This window comes from Tripterygium wilfordii, chromosome 9 (genome assembly GCF_013401445.1).
Source record: "Tripterygium wilfordii isolate XIE 37 chromosome 9, ASM1340144v1, whole genome shotgun sequence".
In the NCBI taxonomy this organism is placed as follows: domain Eukaryota; kingdom Viridiplantae; phylum Streptophyta; class Magnoliopsida; order Celastrales; family Celastraceae; genus Tripterygium; species Tripterygium wilfordii.
The window spans coordinates 15,988-33,004 of NC_052240.1; the positions used below are offsets into that span (position 1 = coordinate 15,988).

At 36.7% G+C, this 17,017-nt stretch overlaps 1 protein-coding gene and 1 pseudogene across 1 annotated transcript; both read right to left on the reverse strand.

The window, feature by feature from the left end:
* Positions 1-2,132: 2,132 nt before the first annotated feature.
* On the reverse strand, positions 2,133-4,077 carry LOC120005091 (DELLA protein SLN1-like). Its single transcript, XM_038854546.1, has one exon. The coding sequence runs from the start codon at positions 3,723-3,725 to the stop codon at positions 2,163-2,165; it is 1,563 nt and encodes a 520-aa protein (XP_038710474.1). The 5' UTR covers positions 3,726-4,077; the 3' UTR covers positions 2,133-2,162.
* Positions 4,078-9,113: 5,036 nt separating this feature from the next.
* LOC120005128 lies at positions 9,114-10,826 on the reverse strand (annotated as a pseudogene).
* Between the last annotated feature and the right edge of the window lie 6,191 nt (positions 10,827-17,017).

A 17,017-nucleotide genomic window follows, 5' to 3' on the forward strand; every position in this document is an offset into this window, starting at 1 on the left:
AATGAATTTTCGTTGAGAAGCCCATTAATTTCGTATATGTAAAATGTTTTCGGATGATCCACTCTAATGTAGTCAAAAGTATTTAAAATATAATGCATTAATGTTATTCATTTTAGTTTTTTACATTTGACTGGATCTGTAGATATTTGCTTTATAGTGTGTCTGGATTTAGGGAAAGGGAGGAGAAGAAAAAGGGAAAGGGAGAGAATGAAATGGAAATGAAGGTAGAATACACTCTCTCATGTTTAGAGAGATAAAAAAATTAAAAAATTAACTTAATTTATTAATTTATCATTATTTTTATGTTAAAAGTATTATGTAAAATAGTAAAATAAGTTTTTAAATTATAAAAAACTTAATTAGTCATCAATTACCTTCAAATGGCTCCATTGTACAGAAGAAGTATTTTGACAAAAAATGTAATGAAATCTTCCCCCAATTCTCCTGAAATCCCTCCCTTTCATTTTTTTAAAACCATCAAAAGAAAAAAAATTGGAAAGAAATTTTATTTCTCTTCCCTTTCCTTCTACACAAATCTCTTAATCTAAACACACTCGTAATATGTGTTTGTGATGAATCATGGTTGCTAGAGCATCCATGCAGTTAATCCATATCAATTTAAGCACCAATAAATATTTCACCAACGCCCATCTTCTCTTCTGAATTTATTTTTCTTTAAGATTTAGGTTTTATGATTTAAGATTTAGGATTTAGAAAAAAAAAATTTCAAAATCAATTATATTTTATCATTATAAATATCAAAATACTTAATAACACATTTTAATTTATGATTTAATATGATTTTTGATTGAGAATTAGAGCTAAACTTAGGGAAAAGAATTAGAACCCCCAATTTTCATAGGAGTTATGAAAACATAATCCTAATTATATATGAATCACGAAAATGAATAGACATAATAAATTTTCGTTAATTTTCTAATAAATTCATATGGTGTACCTAAACTTTTGAGATAAAAATGTCGTCACACACATGACACACCACGATGGCAAATGACTGACATTGTAAAGCTGATTCAAATATCGCACATGGCCCATCATGTCAGTGAAAGGAAATACAAGGTCAGGCCCACCCGTGACCACATTTTTCTCTCTATCTCCGCCCTCCTCGTTTGCTTCGTTGCGTGCGGACAACCACTTGCACGCAAAACATACCTCATAATAAGTAATAACAAGATACTTAACTATTCATATTTCATTCATACTGTTTTTAACTTGGATGAACTAACTAATCTACTATTACCCAACTTTTGCTAACTTCACATTTGTGAGAGAGCTCATTCTCTTGTCGCAGGTTGCACCTCCAACACCCTTGTTGTAAAATGAACTGTACATTGAAATCATATATTGGCCTAGTTTGGTAAAGCTTTTTGAAAGTAGCAGATATATTAGTAGAAATGGTGGTAGTAGAAATGCTGGACAATTTTAATAGCAGATATGCTGCCTGAATGCTGGGTAGGTGTTTGGTTGAACTTTTACTGTTAACATTTGGGCTTTGTAGCATGTTGTGACAAATTACATGCAGGGGTATTTTATATATTAGTTGTATATGATGTATCCAAACATACAAATTAATTTATAAAATTAATATAATGAATTTAATTAAATTCAAGATGATAATAGATTATAAATTAATTAATCAATTATCAATTTAAATAAATTGAATTTATTTATTTAATGAGAATGATTTTAATAACAATTTATTTATTTAGGGTATTCTTGGCATATCAATAATTGATTGGGGATAAAATAAGAAAAAACTGGTTAAAATTTGTAAAATTGTAAAAAGTTGGAGCATTTTGTAACTAGTAAAAATGCTATGAAAAAGACTCTTGGATTTGGTGCCATGAAATTACTGTTTGGATAACTTAGTTTGGATAACTTACAGTATTTACATGCAGGGCTTTGAAACACGCACAGCGTTTGAAGAGCATTTATATCAGTCATCATGAATCTTACGGTGTCTTTTAACTTCTTCTTTTTCTTTTTTGTATTGTATTGATTTACTTTTCAACTCACCCATCAAGGAGTTACCCCATCCCTAAAAAATTATGTATGGCTTAAATCAAATTAGAAAATTATAGAAAATGTTGCGATTTAAAAAAAAAAAACTCCCAACACAAATTTACATAGCATTATTGTTACTACGTATTATTGTTAATGTCATTATTGCTCGTATCAGGAGTGGCTTGCCAAGCCGAAGCCGAAATGAGAGGCCGACTATGCCAGCCGAGGGTTAAGCACCCCTCCATCTCCTCTACTGAGTATCCTTCAGCAGAGAACAAGGTCAGTAGCATACTGGCTTGCTTGAAAGCATTGGACCCTAAATGCAATGGTCTCAACCCGGCTCCTCCGAGCCGCGCCCTCCACTTAGCCAGGGGCTCGTGCCTCTCCACCCTAGAAGATCCCTCGCAGCACACCACATTGCATATCTCTCTCTGTATGTACATTTCCGCCAAGGCCTTCGCCGGCTGAATCCTACACGATTCCAGCGAGTCAAAAATTGAGGAGTAGTAATACAGAGCCTCTGTGAACCGCTCCATGAACCCGGGTTGGTTATGGTTCGCTTCTTGCTCCACGACAGTCACGATATTTGGATTCAGGTTCCGGATCCAGTCCAGAACCACATCCACAGGGGAATTTCGGCTCAGGTCGGACCCGAGCAATTTGTGAAGCTGCATTACTGAGTTCACCGCCACGGCTTCTTTAGGACTAATCTGGAGCATCCACGGCTTGACGTCCTCCAACCTTGAAGCAGCAACGCCACGGAAGGCAAATCGAACGTTGACCGAACGGGCCAATTCGGCCAGTTTTAACCCGATTTCACGGAGGGAGTCGCGCCCATCCGGTGAGGGTGGGCCAATGCCGGTTAGACGGAGCAAGGGAGGCCCACCGGGACGAAGAGCAAGGGCCTGTATCAATGCCGGCCATTGTAATCCATGCATCAAATTGAAATCGACTACGTGGACGCATTCGTGACCGTCAAAAGCCTCCAGAATAGCCTGATTTGCGGTGAAGTGCGCGAATTTCAGGTAAGGGCATACCTCGTAGAAATGATGGTACAGGATCTCGTTTTCATAAGGGGACTCCCCACCTACGGAACAGCTCACCTGAGCGAAAATTCGGCGTCTCAGAGCGTCGATGAAGTAGCCGGCGACCTTCCCGATGCCGCAGCCGGTGTTGACGCGCCTAAGCAAGCCCTGCATATCCTCGATTAAGGATCTTGCCAATGCTAGCTCACCACGCTGCACCGATTCCGCACAAGTCATCAACGTGTGGACCAGCCTAATGCCAGAGTCCTCCTCCACGGTGGTAATAACCGTCAATTGCTGGTGACTGGCGCTGTCATAGGCCCAGGGGGTACTTATAGGGGTTTGATTGTGAATGAGATCGGGAAGATCAGGGAGATCGGAGGGGAGGGAGAGCGGAGGCTGTTGTTGGTTGAACTCGGAGAGCAGCGAGTCAACCCAGGAGGCAAGGTCTGAAGGGTTGTAAAGGACGGCTTCAGACGCGAGAAGGGAAAGTTCCGCAGGGGAGTTAACCATAGCAGTTTCGAGGCGCTCCATGCGCTGAGCTACTTGTCGGAGCTCCATTGAGCGGACCTTGTACCCGGCGCCGGCAAGTAGTCCATCGATATCAGGCGGCTTGGTTGTGGAGGAGGATGAGCTGCTGCTCCCTGCTGACGTGGATGTTCCGTAGGGCAACATATTGGAATCAAGAAGTGTCGGTCTGGTTATATGTGCTCCTGAATCATTGATGAGATTCAGATTTGAAGCAAATCAAGTTTTGTGGCCTCACCCTCGCCAATGGATTCCATATTCCGAATTCAGAGAGAGTGCGCGTGGCCAGTCTGAGAGTTAGAGATAGTGAGTGAGGTACGGTTAATGACTTAATGTGAGGGAAAGACAAGAAAAGGTGGATATTGAAGTGAGAGCAGAGGATGGCATGAAAGTAAGAAGAAAGGGGGCGTTTGAAAAAAAACAAAATAAAGGGCAATGGTTTTGCTTTCGTGTATGCATAAAAATTATCAGACCGTGTGTATGCTGATCTGGTTTTTTTATTTCCCTTTGTTCTTTTTTCCTGTTCATTCTCTTGTTTTTGAAATATCTCTTTTAATTTACGGTTTTACCACTTGTTCGAACTCAATAATTTAATTGAGCATTTTTAACTTTCTTATGATCTTTTTTTACAAAAGTTTTAAAAAAAGAAGAGAGAGACACTAATTAGTAATTTCCCTGTTTCTCAGTGGCATTGAACTTTCGGACATTAAAAATTACCAGAATCGGTGAGGAAATCATAAGTGGCTGGCAAGGTATTATAATCATAATGAAAATGTCATTCTCATTACACTTGCACAAATTTGTGAATTATAGAGATTGATTTATCCAATGAAATGACAACTTGTTTAACAAACTGCAAATAGTATAGCTCCAATTAAAATTTGTATGCAACAGAAACTTGGCATTTGATACTTTTATATATATATATTCACCTAATTGTAAATGAAATGTAATCTACTTGTGCCTATAGACAAGTGGGTGTTTCGGGACAACTATCCATGGCTTCTTTTAATTACAATTTATGTGTTGTTTTGTCAAGAATACAACATCGGTTTGGTAATAATAAATTGTGTGATATATATGTATGCTCATATCCCTACCACAATAAGAGGTCTTTTAATTTATTGGGCCTAGGTCTTATTGAGTGAGACGATCCAAGAAAAACAAACTCATGTAGACACAATGTATCCACGAAAATATGTTTAAATCCCCACAATAGACCCAATTTATCGTAGTGATTCGTGGTGTGGGTACGTTGTCTCATGTGAATTTTATGTAAAAAAATTAAGAGAATTATCTAAGAGAGAAGGTTTTTTTTAGATCGTGTGTCAATGGAAAAAACAGTAACTCCTAAACTATAAATTATGCATTCTCAAAGAAAAACCTAATGTAGTTGGTAGATTAAGAGTGTGTTTGGATTGAGGGATTTGGAGGGGAGGGAAGAGAAGGGAAATGGAGTTTTCTTCCAATTCCCTTGTTTGGATAGTTTATAAAAAATTGAGGGAATGGATTTGAGGGGATTTGGGAGGAAGATTTCATTAAATTTTTGTCAAAATTATTTCCTCCTAAAATGGAGTCATTTGGAGGGAAGAGGTTACTAATTAAGCTACTTATAAGTTTAAAACCTATTTTACCCTTGGACATAATATTTAAACATAAAAATTAAGGATAAACTAGTAAATTAAACTATTTTTCTTTCCTTTCTTTTTTTTATCTATCCAAACATGAGAGGGAAATGTATTTTCCCTTCCATTCCCTCCCCTCCAAATCCCTCAATCCAAACACACTCTAAGATTATATGTGGTGAAAAGAATACTGGTTCACAAGACATGTCTCGGGAAGATATTCAATAGCTGTCTCTGTTGCCGAATCAAATGACTAATTAGTAATTATCAACCGCTTATATAAATATTCAGTCAACATCAATGTATTGATGTAATGCAACTAGAGAATATACATCATCGTCTTCTTCAAAAAATAGGACTAAGAAAATGCGGAGATGGAATCAGAGATGCATAACCAGAGAAATAAGGCTAATTGTTACCTTCCTAGAAATGGAGAAAACGAAACCCTATTTTTTCTCTTATACTCCCTTTTTCTGTCCTCCGATTTTCTCCTTCTCCCTCTCTCTGTTTTTTTCCTTCCTTTTCTTTGTTCTCCCCTTTTCTCTGTTTTTTCTTTCTTTTTCTTTTGTGTGTTGTGCGGGCTGCATGTTCCGTCTTTAAGGTTTTTATTTATTATTTATTTAATTCCCCTATTTTTTAGATATTTTTTAGCGTTTTGTTTTTTTACAATTGGGTCAAAACTTAGGAAGTGGGCCTTAAATTTTGCATTTACGAGCCCACGGGTTTTTAAGCAAAAACACAAGTTTGAACTTCATTTTCCTTCCTTTAATTTTTATTTTGGATTTCATATCTTTATTTTTCTGTTATTACTATTTTTGGTCGGACGAAAACCGGTTACTACAAAAGTGGTATTAAAGTCATTTTCCAAAAATTATAAAAGATTCAAACTTTAAAATATAATTACATGACATATAAGATGAGGTGGGTCTAGTCCAATAGTAGATGACATGGAATTTGGGACCGTTCAAAGACCCAATAAGCCCGATTTAATTAAGCCTTGGGTTGGGTGTTGAAGTGGAGAGATGTGATTGCGAAACGTGTTAAATAGTGAGTCAGTCCGTGTGGATGTTGAATGAGTTGGGAATTGGGACCGAGAGAGAGACAGAATTGTTGTGTTTGGAACAGACACCTTTCATTTGCGTTTTTTCAGCTGACAGTACCACGTTATGAGCACCCTGTAATAATTTCATGATCTGCTCAGTATCTCTTGCCAATATGAATATTAATATATGCAATTTCAACTACAAAGGAACAGAATACAAGCAGCGCGGGAAACGAATTGGGCGGCTTGTTAGAGCATCCACAGTAGGAAAATAAATATCCAGCACTTCAAAACTATTCTCTCTTCTCCTCTCTACTATGTGACACAATTTAATTGGGTGAACGGGTCCCATAATAAATACCATTTATCAACATTTCAATACTCTATATTCATTTTCTCTATTTTCTCTCTCTTCATTTCCATCACCTCTCTCTTTCTTTTCATCACCTTTCTCTTAATATTCTCTCTCTTCCTTTTCATCATCTCTCTTCACTATTCATCAACTATATATATACTCTAAGAGCATCCACAGTGATGCTTGAAATATCAAGCACTTCAAAATTATTCTCTCTCTCCTCCTTTATCCTACGTGGCACAATTTAATTGGATGATTAAATCTCACAATATACACTATTCATCAACACTTCATACATTCCAACACTCCATACTCACTTTCTCTATTTTCTCTCTCTTCCTTTTTATCATCTCTTTCTTCCTTCTCATATCTCTCTCTTCCTTTTCATCTTCTCTTTCTTCCTTTTCATCTTCTCTTTCTTCCTTTTTATCATCTCTCTCTTCCTTTTCATCACCTCTTTCTTCCTTTTTATCATCTCTCTCTTCACTATTCATCAACTATATACATACTTCAACTCTCAAGTATCATTTTTCCACAACTAAATTTTCAAACGTCATTTTTCACCCATTGTGTGCATGTAGCGTTATACTTATCAAAAAAGTAACATTTCAAGTACTTAAAATACACTCCATTATATCCATTGTGAACATCTAGCACTTAACTTATCAAGAAAGTATCATATCAAGTACTTCAAAATCATCCCATTGTGGATGCTCTAACTCTCAAGTATCTTTTTTCCACAACTAAATTTTCAAGTGTCATTTTTAACTCATTGTGTGCATATAGCGCTACACTTAACAAAAAAATAACATTTCAAGTACTTGAAATACACTTCATTATACTCATTGTGAACATCTAGCACTTAACTTATCAAGAAAGTATCATCTTAAGTACTCCAAAATCATCCCATTGTAGACGCTCTAATAGTTTCTCGTTAAAATGGGATTGTTGGGCTTTCTATTTCAAGAACATAAAAAAGTTTAGCATTGGGCTTTGACTGAAAGCATGCAAGTAAAGATGAGATGAGTCTCTTTTTAACTTAGTCACTCTCATTTTAAATCTCAATATGATCATATTTCAGGCATCATCGATCACACCTGACACCGGAATAACATTTGTGGCACTTGGAGTGATGTCGTGGCTTTTTTTTGCTCAAAACATTTTTTTGAAGGTGATGTGGCAATCAAACGCATAAAATAAATCATCGCACTACTTAGCTTATTTTTAACAGCATTACAGAGACCATTAATATCACAGACACGGAGACCGCTTTAAAGTCTACAAATTACGACCCTCTTTGTATTCCCCCTAACTCACTATCCCACAACTCATCTATATCTCCAGCTCTATGAATCGAGCGAGACTACAAGAACAAGAATTTGCATCAGGAGGTTCTTGTCTATAATTCTATCCATTTATATATGATAGTCGAAGGATTCGCCCCTCCTTTGTTGCTGACTGCCTAATTTTCCCTTTTAATCCGTCTATCATTTCCATTAAAACAACAACCTGATCACAAGACGTGAAGCATCCATGATCCAACGACAAAAATATCATTTTGATTAGAATAACGTTGCTCTTATGATATAATCTATTAACACAACTCGGTATGACAAGATATATTAAAGTTCATAAAATAACTGTTAGAAGTAGAATCACAGGCAATACTACAAACAGTTTAATCAGATAAATCAATATCAACAGAGTTTTGGGTCAAAGTCTCTCCTTCATTCATTAGCAACTTACCTCAACTACGGCTGCTGTACAGCCTTTACAACCAAACCCTAGAAATAGGAAATTACTGAATAACCCCAACTACCAACACATAAGGCAAAGGGCTAAACAAGTAATAGTACACAAAATATTAGGACAACATAAAGAGACTTAATTAAAGCAGCTAACAGAGGATTAGATAACATAAGTGGTCAACCATGCAAGTCAACAACAATAACAGATACTTACACATGTAAGAAAACCAAAGTCATCTACTATCACCGTTAGGTAAAAAACTTTCAATATTTCTAGCAGGGGTTTGAGTACCAAGCAAACCATGGTAAGATATTGGAAAATCCAAAAGCCAACCACTGATGCAGCCAACCAATCACTCTTAGAAGTTATGAACTGTCTACTGAAGGCATTTGACTTTAAGAACTCATTTACACTCAATACTATGGCACGTACATTAGATGAAATTCTGCTTATGCTCCAAAGGATCGAGAAATGTAAACCCACGAGCAAAAAAGTGAAATTTCATGTTCTGATAACAGAAAACAAGGAAATTTCCTGTTGTTTCAGAAGTACGGGAAAAAATTGAATTCCGTACCACTAATGCAACCTCTTGGCTTAGCCACCGCTTAGGGCAGCAAAGTAAACCCCCGCCCCTATCATAGGCAAGGACAGTTGGATTCTAAGGCCGTATTCTAAAGTTAATGCGGAGGCCATATAGTGCTTTCTCTTTCCTTCCTCCTGGAGAATGGGGCTTTAGCTATGCTTTTGAATTTCCAGAAGAAAACTTCAAAGAAATATTGGTATTATTAGTCAGATCAAAGCCAATTGCGCAAAACAAACTTTCAACCATATAAAAGGCCAAAGCACCATGATACAACAATTTGCAAATAAATAAAGAAGAGTGCTCTAACAACTCAAGTTATAAAGGTAGCATACGTGAAGATCTCACACTAAATTGCTCAAATTGAAACAAGTTTATCAGTTGTGCCTTTCCCTTCACCCTCTTCCAAATCATCAGCCTCAAATTCACTGTCAGTCTCCTTATGTGCAGTGGACTCGCGTTGTGGGGGAGCACTTCCTCCTCTAATAACTGACTGCTGATAAAGAACACCTCCTGCAAGCGTGAAGAGGAGGCAAACCAAACCAAATGGTGTTGCATGCTTATCCCAAATCATAGCATTGATCACAACTGTAAGGAACTTATTAACCACACCAGTAACAGTAAATGCAGTCGCGGATACTGCCTTCCTGGCTCCGAACCCAAAGAAACTGATGAGCAAACCAAACACGCAGGACAAAGACACAGCTAAGAGAGCACTCATTTGAAACCAATTCCCAGAATTAGACCCCAAAGCAGCAAACACTTCAGAATACTCTCCCGTTAGCAACCAAAACAAAGGAGCCATCATCAAAGACAACAAATTGTTTTAGAACACAAGACCCCATGTGTTCAAACTAACATTTGTCACAATATGTTTAATATAAACCATCTCTGTCGTAATTGTTATCAAATAAGCAAATGCCCATGAGTAGGCAGTCAAAGTAAAAGCTGAATCTGTAGCAACATACCCAACAGCACCACCCAGAATGATCACCAATGACGCGAAGGTGAGCTTTGACGGCAGTGGTTGTTTCCTGAACACGGTATCAGCTATTGCGACCAAAAGGGGCGTCAAGGATCTGAACACTATAAATATCCACATTCGCGTGGCGCAAGAGATTGGTGTTGGTGAAAATCGCGAGATAGAACACGATTGCAGCAGGCAGAAACTTCTTAGCAGTTTCCAATGTGAAGGGATCGTGATGCAAAAACCCAAATTTGCCCAAAACCCAGACACCCAATGCAGAGGTTAGGTACTGTAAGGCAGTTAAGAGACCAGGGTAGTTGAATTTGGTGATGGCGTACTTGTTGATCACAGCAAGCAAGCTCGAACAGAGTGCATATCCCACCACGAGACTGCTCGTGGCATAGTACTGCTTGGTAGAATCAAATCGAACGGAAGACATGTCAGCGTTCCAACTCCTTTTACAGTGATCACTAGTACAATTTACTAGACCTACCTAACAAGCAATTAAAGAGACATTATTGAATGGATTTGAGATGTAATGAAGAAAAATGAAGAACTAAAGAGCCTCAAGTCGGATGTGAGATTGACCCGATCTGCATCTGCTGATTCAAAATCACGCAGAATAATATCCAATTAGACATGAAAGAGTAACTCATAGAATAAACCAGATCAGGAATCAAAGTTAACCGAGAAAGAGAAAGCAGATCTTGAAGGGGAAAAGAGAGAGATTTAAGCATGGAAAAAGACCTTTTGCACTTTCAGAATCAAAGTAAACGTAAATGGCGTGAGATGGAGCAACAAGAGCAAGTGAAGCGAACGCAGTGAAGAATCGAAAACACGAAGATTTCGTGAACGATGCGTCCAAGCGCTGGCCAATGACAGTCAACGACGAAGGGGAGCCAATTTATTGGCAAAAACGGGGGAGCTTCGTTTTGTAGAACGTACGTGGTTTTTTTGGGAAAGACCATTTATTTTGTCTCATATTTACGTTTTTGTCCAAAATATTTTATTATTATTTGATATTTACGTTATTTTATCATAAAAATATATTTTTTGTCCCTTAATTATAAATGTGATTTCATTTTTGTCTCTAAATTTTTTTTATCCCAATTTTTGGAAAGTACAACGGTTGTCCCTAAATTGATCGACGACGGAGAAGTCTGATGTGGCTTGTGAGATGGCTAAATTTGTACATATTGGAATGATATGTTAGAGTTCACATAGGACAACTATCCACGTGGCTAATGAGTTGAATGAAAAAAATCCTAATCCCCTAATTACTTCATTTTCATTCCTTCCCAACGCCTTCTTCATCTTCTCTAAAGAGTATCTCGCAGAAGTTATCTTCCCGAAAGAGCATCGATTAGCTCCTTGCAGCACCCGTCTTTCCTAGGGAGCACCTTGAAGCTTCGCTCCTCCAACCATAACCTCACTTCTTTAGAGTGCAACCAGAAGATATGGTTCTAGGGTTATGAGATTCGTTTCCCTTCTTCCTGGAATTTCCCTTTTCGCATTCATTTTCCCTTTCAATTTCTATTCAATAATTTAGGGTGGATTGCAGATGTCACCCTAAATTATTTTGGGTAAAAAATTATTTCGGATTTTTTTTATATTTACTATGTCAACTTGATTTAGTTTTAGTTTGGGGGAAGATTCTCCATGCTGCGAGACGATTTATCTTAAGATGCTAATTTTATGGTATAGGCATGGTTGGATCCGGTCAATTTGCCCTCAGAAAGGTTCTCTGCTTGTGATATATGTGGTGAACCTTTGCAATTCGTACTTCAGGTATCTACTAGGTTTGATTACATTCTGGAGGATTTTGAAAGAATTTTGATATAGGTTTGACTATATTCCATGACTTTTAGATACTAATGCATCCCTTTTTAGTTTTGTTCATCATGGATTGTTTTATATTTTGATATAGAACCAATCACTTTGGTTGATTGACATTCAAGAGGAAGTGGCAGAACAAGATAAAAGCAGAAGATAAGCCTTTTGACAAGCCCAACATTGTCACAGGAGCCAATGATTAGGTATGCTAGGAGAAATTGCCAAGGTGCTTTGAAGTGGAGCTCACTAATGGATACTATGTCATGGACCCTGCCAAAACTCTTGAAATGGTGGACTATGTCATGGATCCTACCAAAACTCTTGAAATGGTTGATGAGAACACCATTTGTGAAGCTCACTATTGTTCTTGGACTAGTTATGGAGAACTGATTTTACCGGCACGCACTTTGTTGTAGACTAGTTGTTGGACTTCTTGTTATAGTGTATTGGTTCCCTAAGTTTTACTGGGGCTTATTTTGTGGTTTGACATGTTTGCTTTTTGCAATATTTTGATGTATATATGCCTTGATGTGACAGGGACAACGCAGATATCAATCATCAATTTATATATATAAAATGGAGGCCTCAAGGATGTCTCTTCTTGAATTGTGGATAATAGTTAAAAGAGGGGTAAAAAGTTTTCCCTTAATTATAAGAAAACGATCAATACTAATAATAAAGACCCACAAAAAATTAAATAAACATTGAATTGTGGAGAATAGCTAAAAGAGGGGTAAAAAGCTTTCCCTTAATTATAGGAAAACCATCAATACTAATAATAAAAACCCACAAAAAATTAAATAAACATAATATTAAAGATGTTAATTATTGGAAAATCAATGCAATTTATATATATAAAATGGAGGCCTCAAGGATGTCTCTCCTTGAATTGTGGAGAATAGTTAAAAGAGGGGTAAAAAGCTTTCCCTTAATTATAAGAAAACGATCAATACTAATAATAAAGACCCACAAAAAATTAAATAAACATTGAATTGTGGAGAATAGCTAAAAGAGGGGTAAAAAGCTTTCCCTTAATTATAGGAAAACCATCAATACTAATAATAAAAACCCACAAAAAATTAAATAAACATAATATTAAAGATGTTAATTATTGGAAAATCAATGCTATTTCAATGATAACCAATTAAATGTGCATAAATACTATTAGGAACAAAAAAAAATGGTAAAAGATGTAAAATAATGAAAAGTAATGGCCAAACACCAATTAAATGTGCATAAATACTAATAGGAACAACAAAAAGTGATTAAAAAAGATAAAATAATGAAAAGTTACGGCTAAACAATTGAACAATCATAATCATATTTTACTACAGTCCCTACTATAGGCGGGGTAAACTTAAACAATGTGCCTATGCTATTACATATTGTGAGGATAGGTAATTGGATTAATACGAGAAGATTTTATATGAGTTTGAGGAGAACTCCTATTCTGTACTTGTTTTTATGTAAGGTTAGGGACGAAAAGTCTCAAACGTAAGACTAGTTTGGTACAAATTTTTTAGTATAAATGATGGTATTTAACCAAACAACCATTTACTAGCACATAGTCCAAGAGACTTTTATGGAACATTTTCATCCAACTTTCCAATGCTACTCTTGAAAAGCTTTTCTAGAACATTTCAAAATCATTCTCATTATTGTCCCCAATAATGTGATGTTATTCCAATAACACCCCCATTCAAAATCATTCTCATTATTGTCCCCAATAATGTGATGTTATTCCAATAACACCCCCATTTATCGCATAGGAGAGATGCAAGAACAGAGAGTTAGGGATTTCACTCTAAAAGCACCATCGCCGCGACTGCAGCAACTCCACCGCCTGTGACCTTCGCCGTTCGCGTTTACCTCAACTGTCGTCTCCGTGATTGAAGTAGCTCCACCGCCGTTGCAACGCCCACCGCAACCTACAGTTTCTTCTCCCGTTCGACAAACCAAGGTATTATTGCATCTCTCATTCTCATTAAATAAATTAATTAAATTAAATTGATAATTGATTATTATATTTAATTTATTTAAATTCATTATATTAATTTTATAAATTAATTTATATGTTTGGATACAGCGTATACAACTAATATGCATAATACCCATGTACATAATTTATAACAATATGCTACACAACACAAATGTTAACAACAAAAGTTCAACCAAACACCTACCCAGCATTTAGGCAACATATCTATTACTAAAATTGTCTAACATTTATGCTATCACCATTTCTATTAGCATATATGCTACTTTATAAATATTTTACCAAACTGACTCATAAATATTTCAAGGACATATTGTTCAATTTATGAATAACATGTTGGTCCATAAAAATACACCACTGCAAAGTAGCAACTGCTTCCCCAAGAATTAATGCTTTTAGAGCTACAAGTTTTTGTTTTTTTAGGTCCACTGAAAGAACAAGATCCAAGATGCCAAAGTGCCAAACAAACTAGGTCCATTGCTTTTGAAACTGTAAGAGCATCCACAATGGGATGATTTTGAAGTACTTGAGATGATACTTTCTTGATAAGTTAAGTGCTAGATGTTCACAATGGGTATAATGGAGTGTATTTCAAGTACTTGAAATGTTATTTTTTTGATAAATATAGCGCTACATGTACACAATGGTGAAAAATGACACTTGAAAATTTAGTTGTGGAAAAAGGATACTTGAGAGTTGGAGTATGTATATAGTTGATGAATAGTGTTTAGGGTTTAGGAGTAGGGATGGCAAAAAAAACCGACCCTAGCATTATCCATAGGGTACCCGATCCATTTAAAATCCGAAAACCGATCCTATAGGGTTTGGAAACGGTTTTGGTTTTGATTTTCAAACCCGTTATGGTTTAGGGTCGGGTTTGGTTTCTGATGTCGGGTTTAGGGTACCCGAACCGTTTAATTAAAAAAGTATATTATAGTAATAACATTATAAATCATTTATATAAAGATATCTTACTAGGATGCTAAATTTTAGCATGATGAAACATATTAAATAAAATAATATAATATAATTATATAGATATTACATTCAAACTATAACAACATGATAAGTCATATTATTTTTTAAAAAAATTGAGTTATACATTTATAGAAAAATAAAAATATTAAAAATTAGACGGTAAACGGGTACCCGATGGTAAACAGTTATGGAACGGTTCCGGTTTTGGAAATTTAAATGGTTTTTTAAACGGTTTTGGAACGGTTTTGGTATTGAGTAACTTAAATGGAAACGGTTTTGGTATTCACTAATTGGAAGGGTACCCGACCCGTTGCCATCCCTATTTAGGAGAGAGAGATGATGGAAAGGAAGAGAGATGTGATGAAAAGGAAGAGAGAGAAAATAGAGAAAGTGAGTATAGAATGTTGGAATGTATGAAGTGTTGATGAATAGTGTATATTGTGAGATTCACTCATCCAATTAAATTGTGCCACGTAGAATAAAGGAGAAGAGAGAGAATGGTTTTGAATTGCTTGATATTACAAGCACCACTGTGGATGCTCTAAGTTGCTCTTCATTGACCCACGGCGCACGCCATTGACATTGACCCATCTTTGGATTAAAGCTCAACCCATATTGTTTTAGAAAATAAAGTAGGCCCACAAAAATCTTACAAGGCCTATACATCATTTGTCTTGCGAGTTGCGATGTTCGTGTTGCCGTTTAAGAGGTGTGTCATGGCATTTTTCGCGGACCCGTCTCATGGAAGCCTGCGCTAAGCAGACAGTGTTCGATTGCACTCAAGACCCGTATATGCTTATATATAATCCCATGATAAAAACATTTTCCAAGAAGGGTCGCTTCAGGAAGGCACTTTCCGTGTTTGCAAAATTTAGCGGAGATCGTTTGTCACCCGATAATTTCACGTACCCGTTTGTTTTCAAAGCGACTGCGTGCTTAGGAGAGGTTTTATAGGGTGCAAAGGTTCATGGGTTCGTCATAAAACCCGGGCTTGAGTTTGATACCTATGTATGTAACTCGATTTAAGGATAGCATTGAGAACTGGGCGATATTGAGTGTACGAGAAGGTGTTTGAAGAAATGCGAGAGAGATGTAGTTTCGTTGATTGTGATGATTTCTGGGTATGTTAGGTGCGGGAGATTTGACAATGTTAATTTTTTTAGGCGGATGCATCAACACGGTTATTTAATATTTTTAGACAGTGTCCCACTTTATGGCGCCTTGCGTAGTGCTTGCAGAATCTATGGAAATGTTGCCATTGGGGAGTGTGCGGCGAAACAGTTGGTGAATTTAGGAGTGAAAGATTCCAGTTCTTACCCTTCTTGCCAATATATATGCCTCACTTGACAGATGGGAAGATGTAAGAAAGGCTAGAAGGAAAATGAAAGAACTCGAGTCAGAAAGTTTCCTGGATGTAGTCCTATTGAGACTAATGGAATAGTCCACGAGTTGCTCGTTGGAGATCTATCTCATCCAGAAAGTAGAGAAATATGGTCCATATTAGACAGAATAGCTAAACCATCATCGGGCACTGAATAGAATGAAATGGAAGATGAGAACTTATTTGCTATTGGATTTTTATGAAGAAAGCTTTCTTTCTGATACAAACAAGTGTTGACGTCTGTGGCCATCATAAATTGTCCAATTGTTGAAAATGGATTTTTTTGGTTCGACAACGTTTTTTGCAGCCATATTTATGGGAAGAAAGCACTCCACTACTATACTTTTTGTTCTATTGAAATGAGTATTGCAGATGAATTTGCGGAACTCCTCATCAAAACATTCTCCACGTAACAGGTTGTACCAAGGGGACTGCGTTTTATTTCCCTATAGTTATTACATAATAATGCCCATTCATTCTCGTTGAAATAATACATACTTTGAAGCATGCCATCAATGGTTAGTGTAGACAGTGACTAAAGGCAAACCATTGCTAGGTGCTTCTAACTAGGACAGAGGGTTGCAGATCCATTAACACTGTTATTACCATCTCATAACCTACAAAACTAGGGAACGTTAATCCCGTGATGGTTAAATAATCATTATACTGAAATCAAGAGTCAATAATCTATTTAAGCAGCTGGCGCATAGTCATAGCCGTCATCGTCATCATCTCCTTCTAAGCATGTGGCTGGGGCATAGTCACCATCATCATCTCCATCCACTTGCTTCTTGCACCATGAGGTAATAACCACCTTGGTTAAGAGAGACATTTTGTACTGTCTAGTTTTAGAGTGAAAGAAGGATATATATAGGAGCAATAACAATTTAAGTACTGGTTGTGTTTTTTTTGCTTGGACTGTGTTGCGGTACT

Excerpts from the sequence above, each read along its gene's own strand:
- LOC120005091 (XM_038854546.1), bottom strand. The coding sequence starts at position 3,725 with ATGTTGCCCTACGGAACATCCACGTCAGCAGGGAGCAGCAGCTCATCC.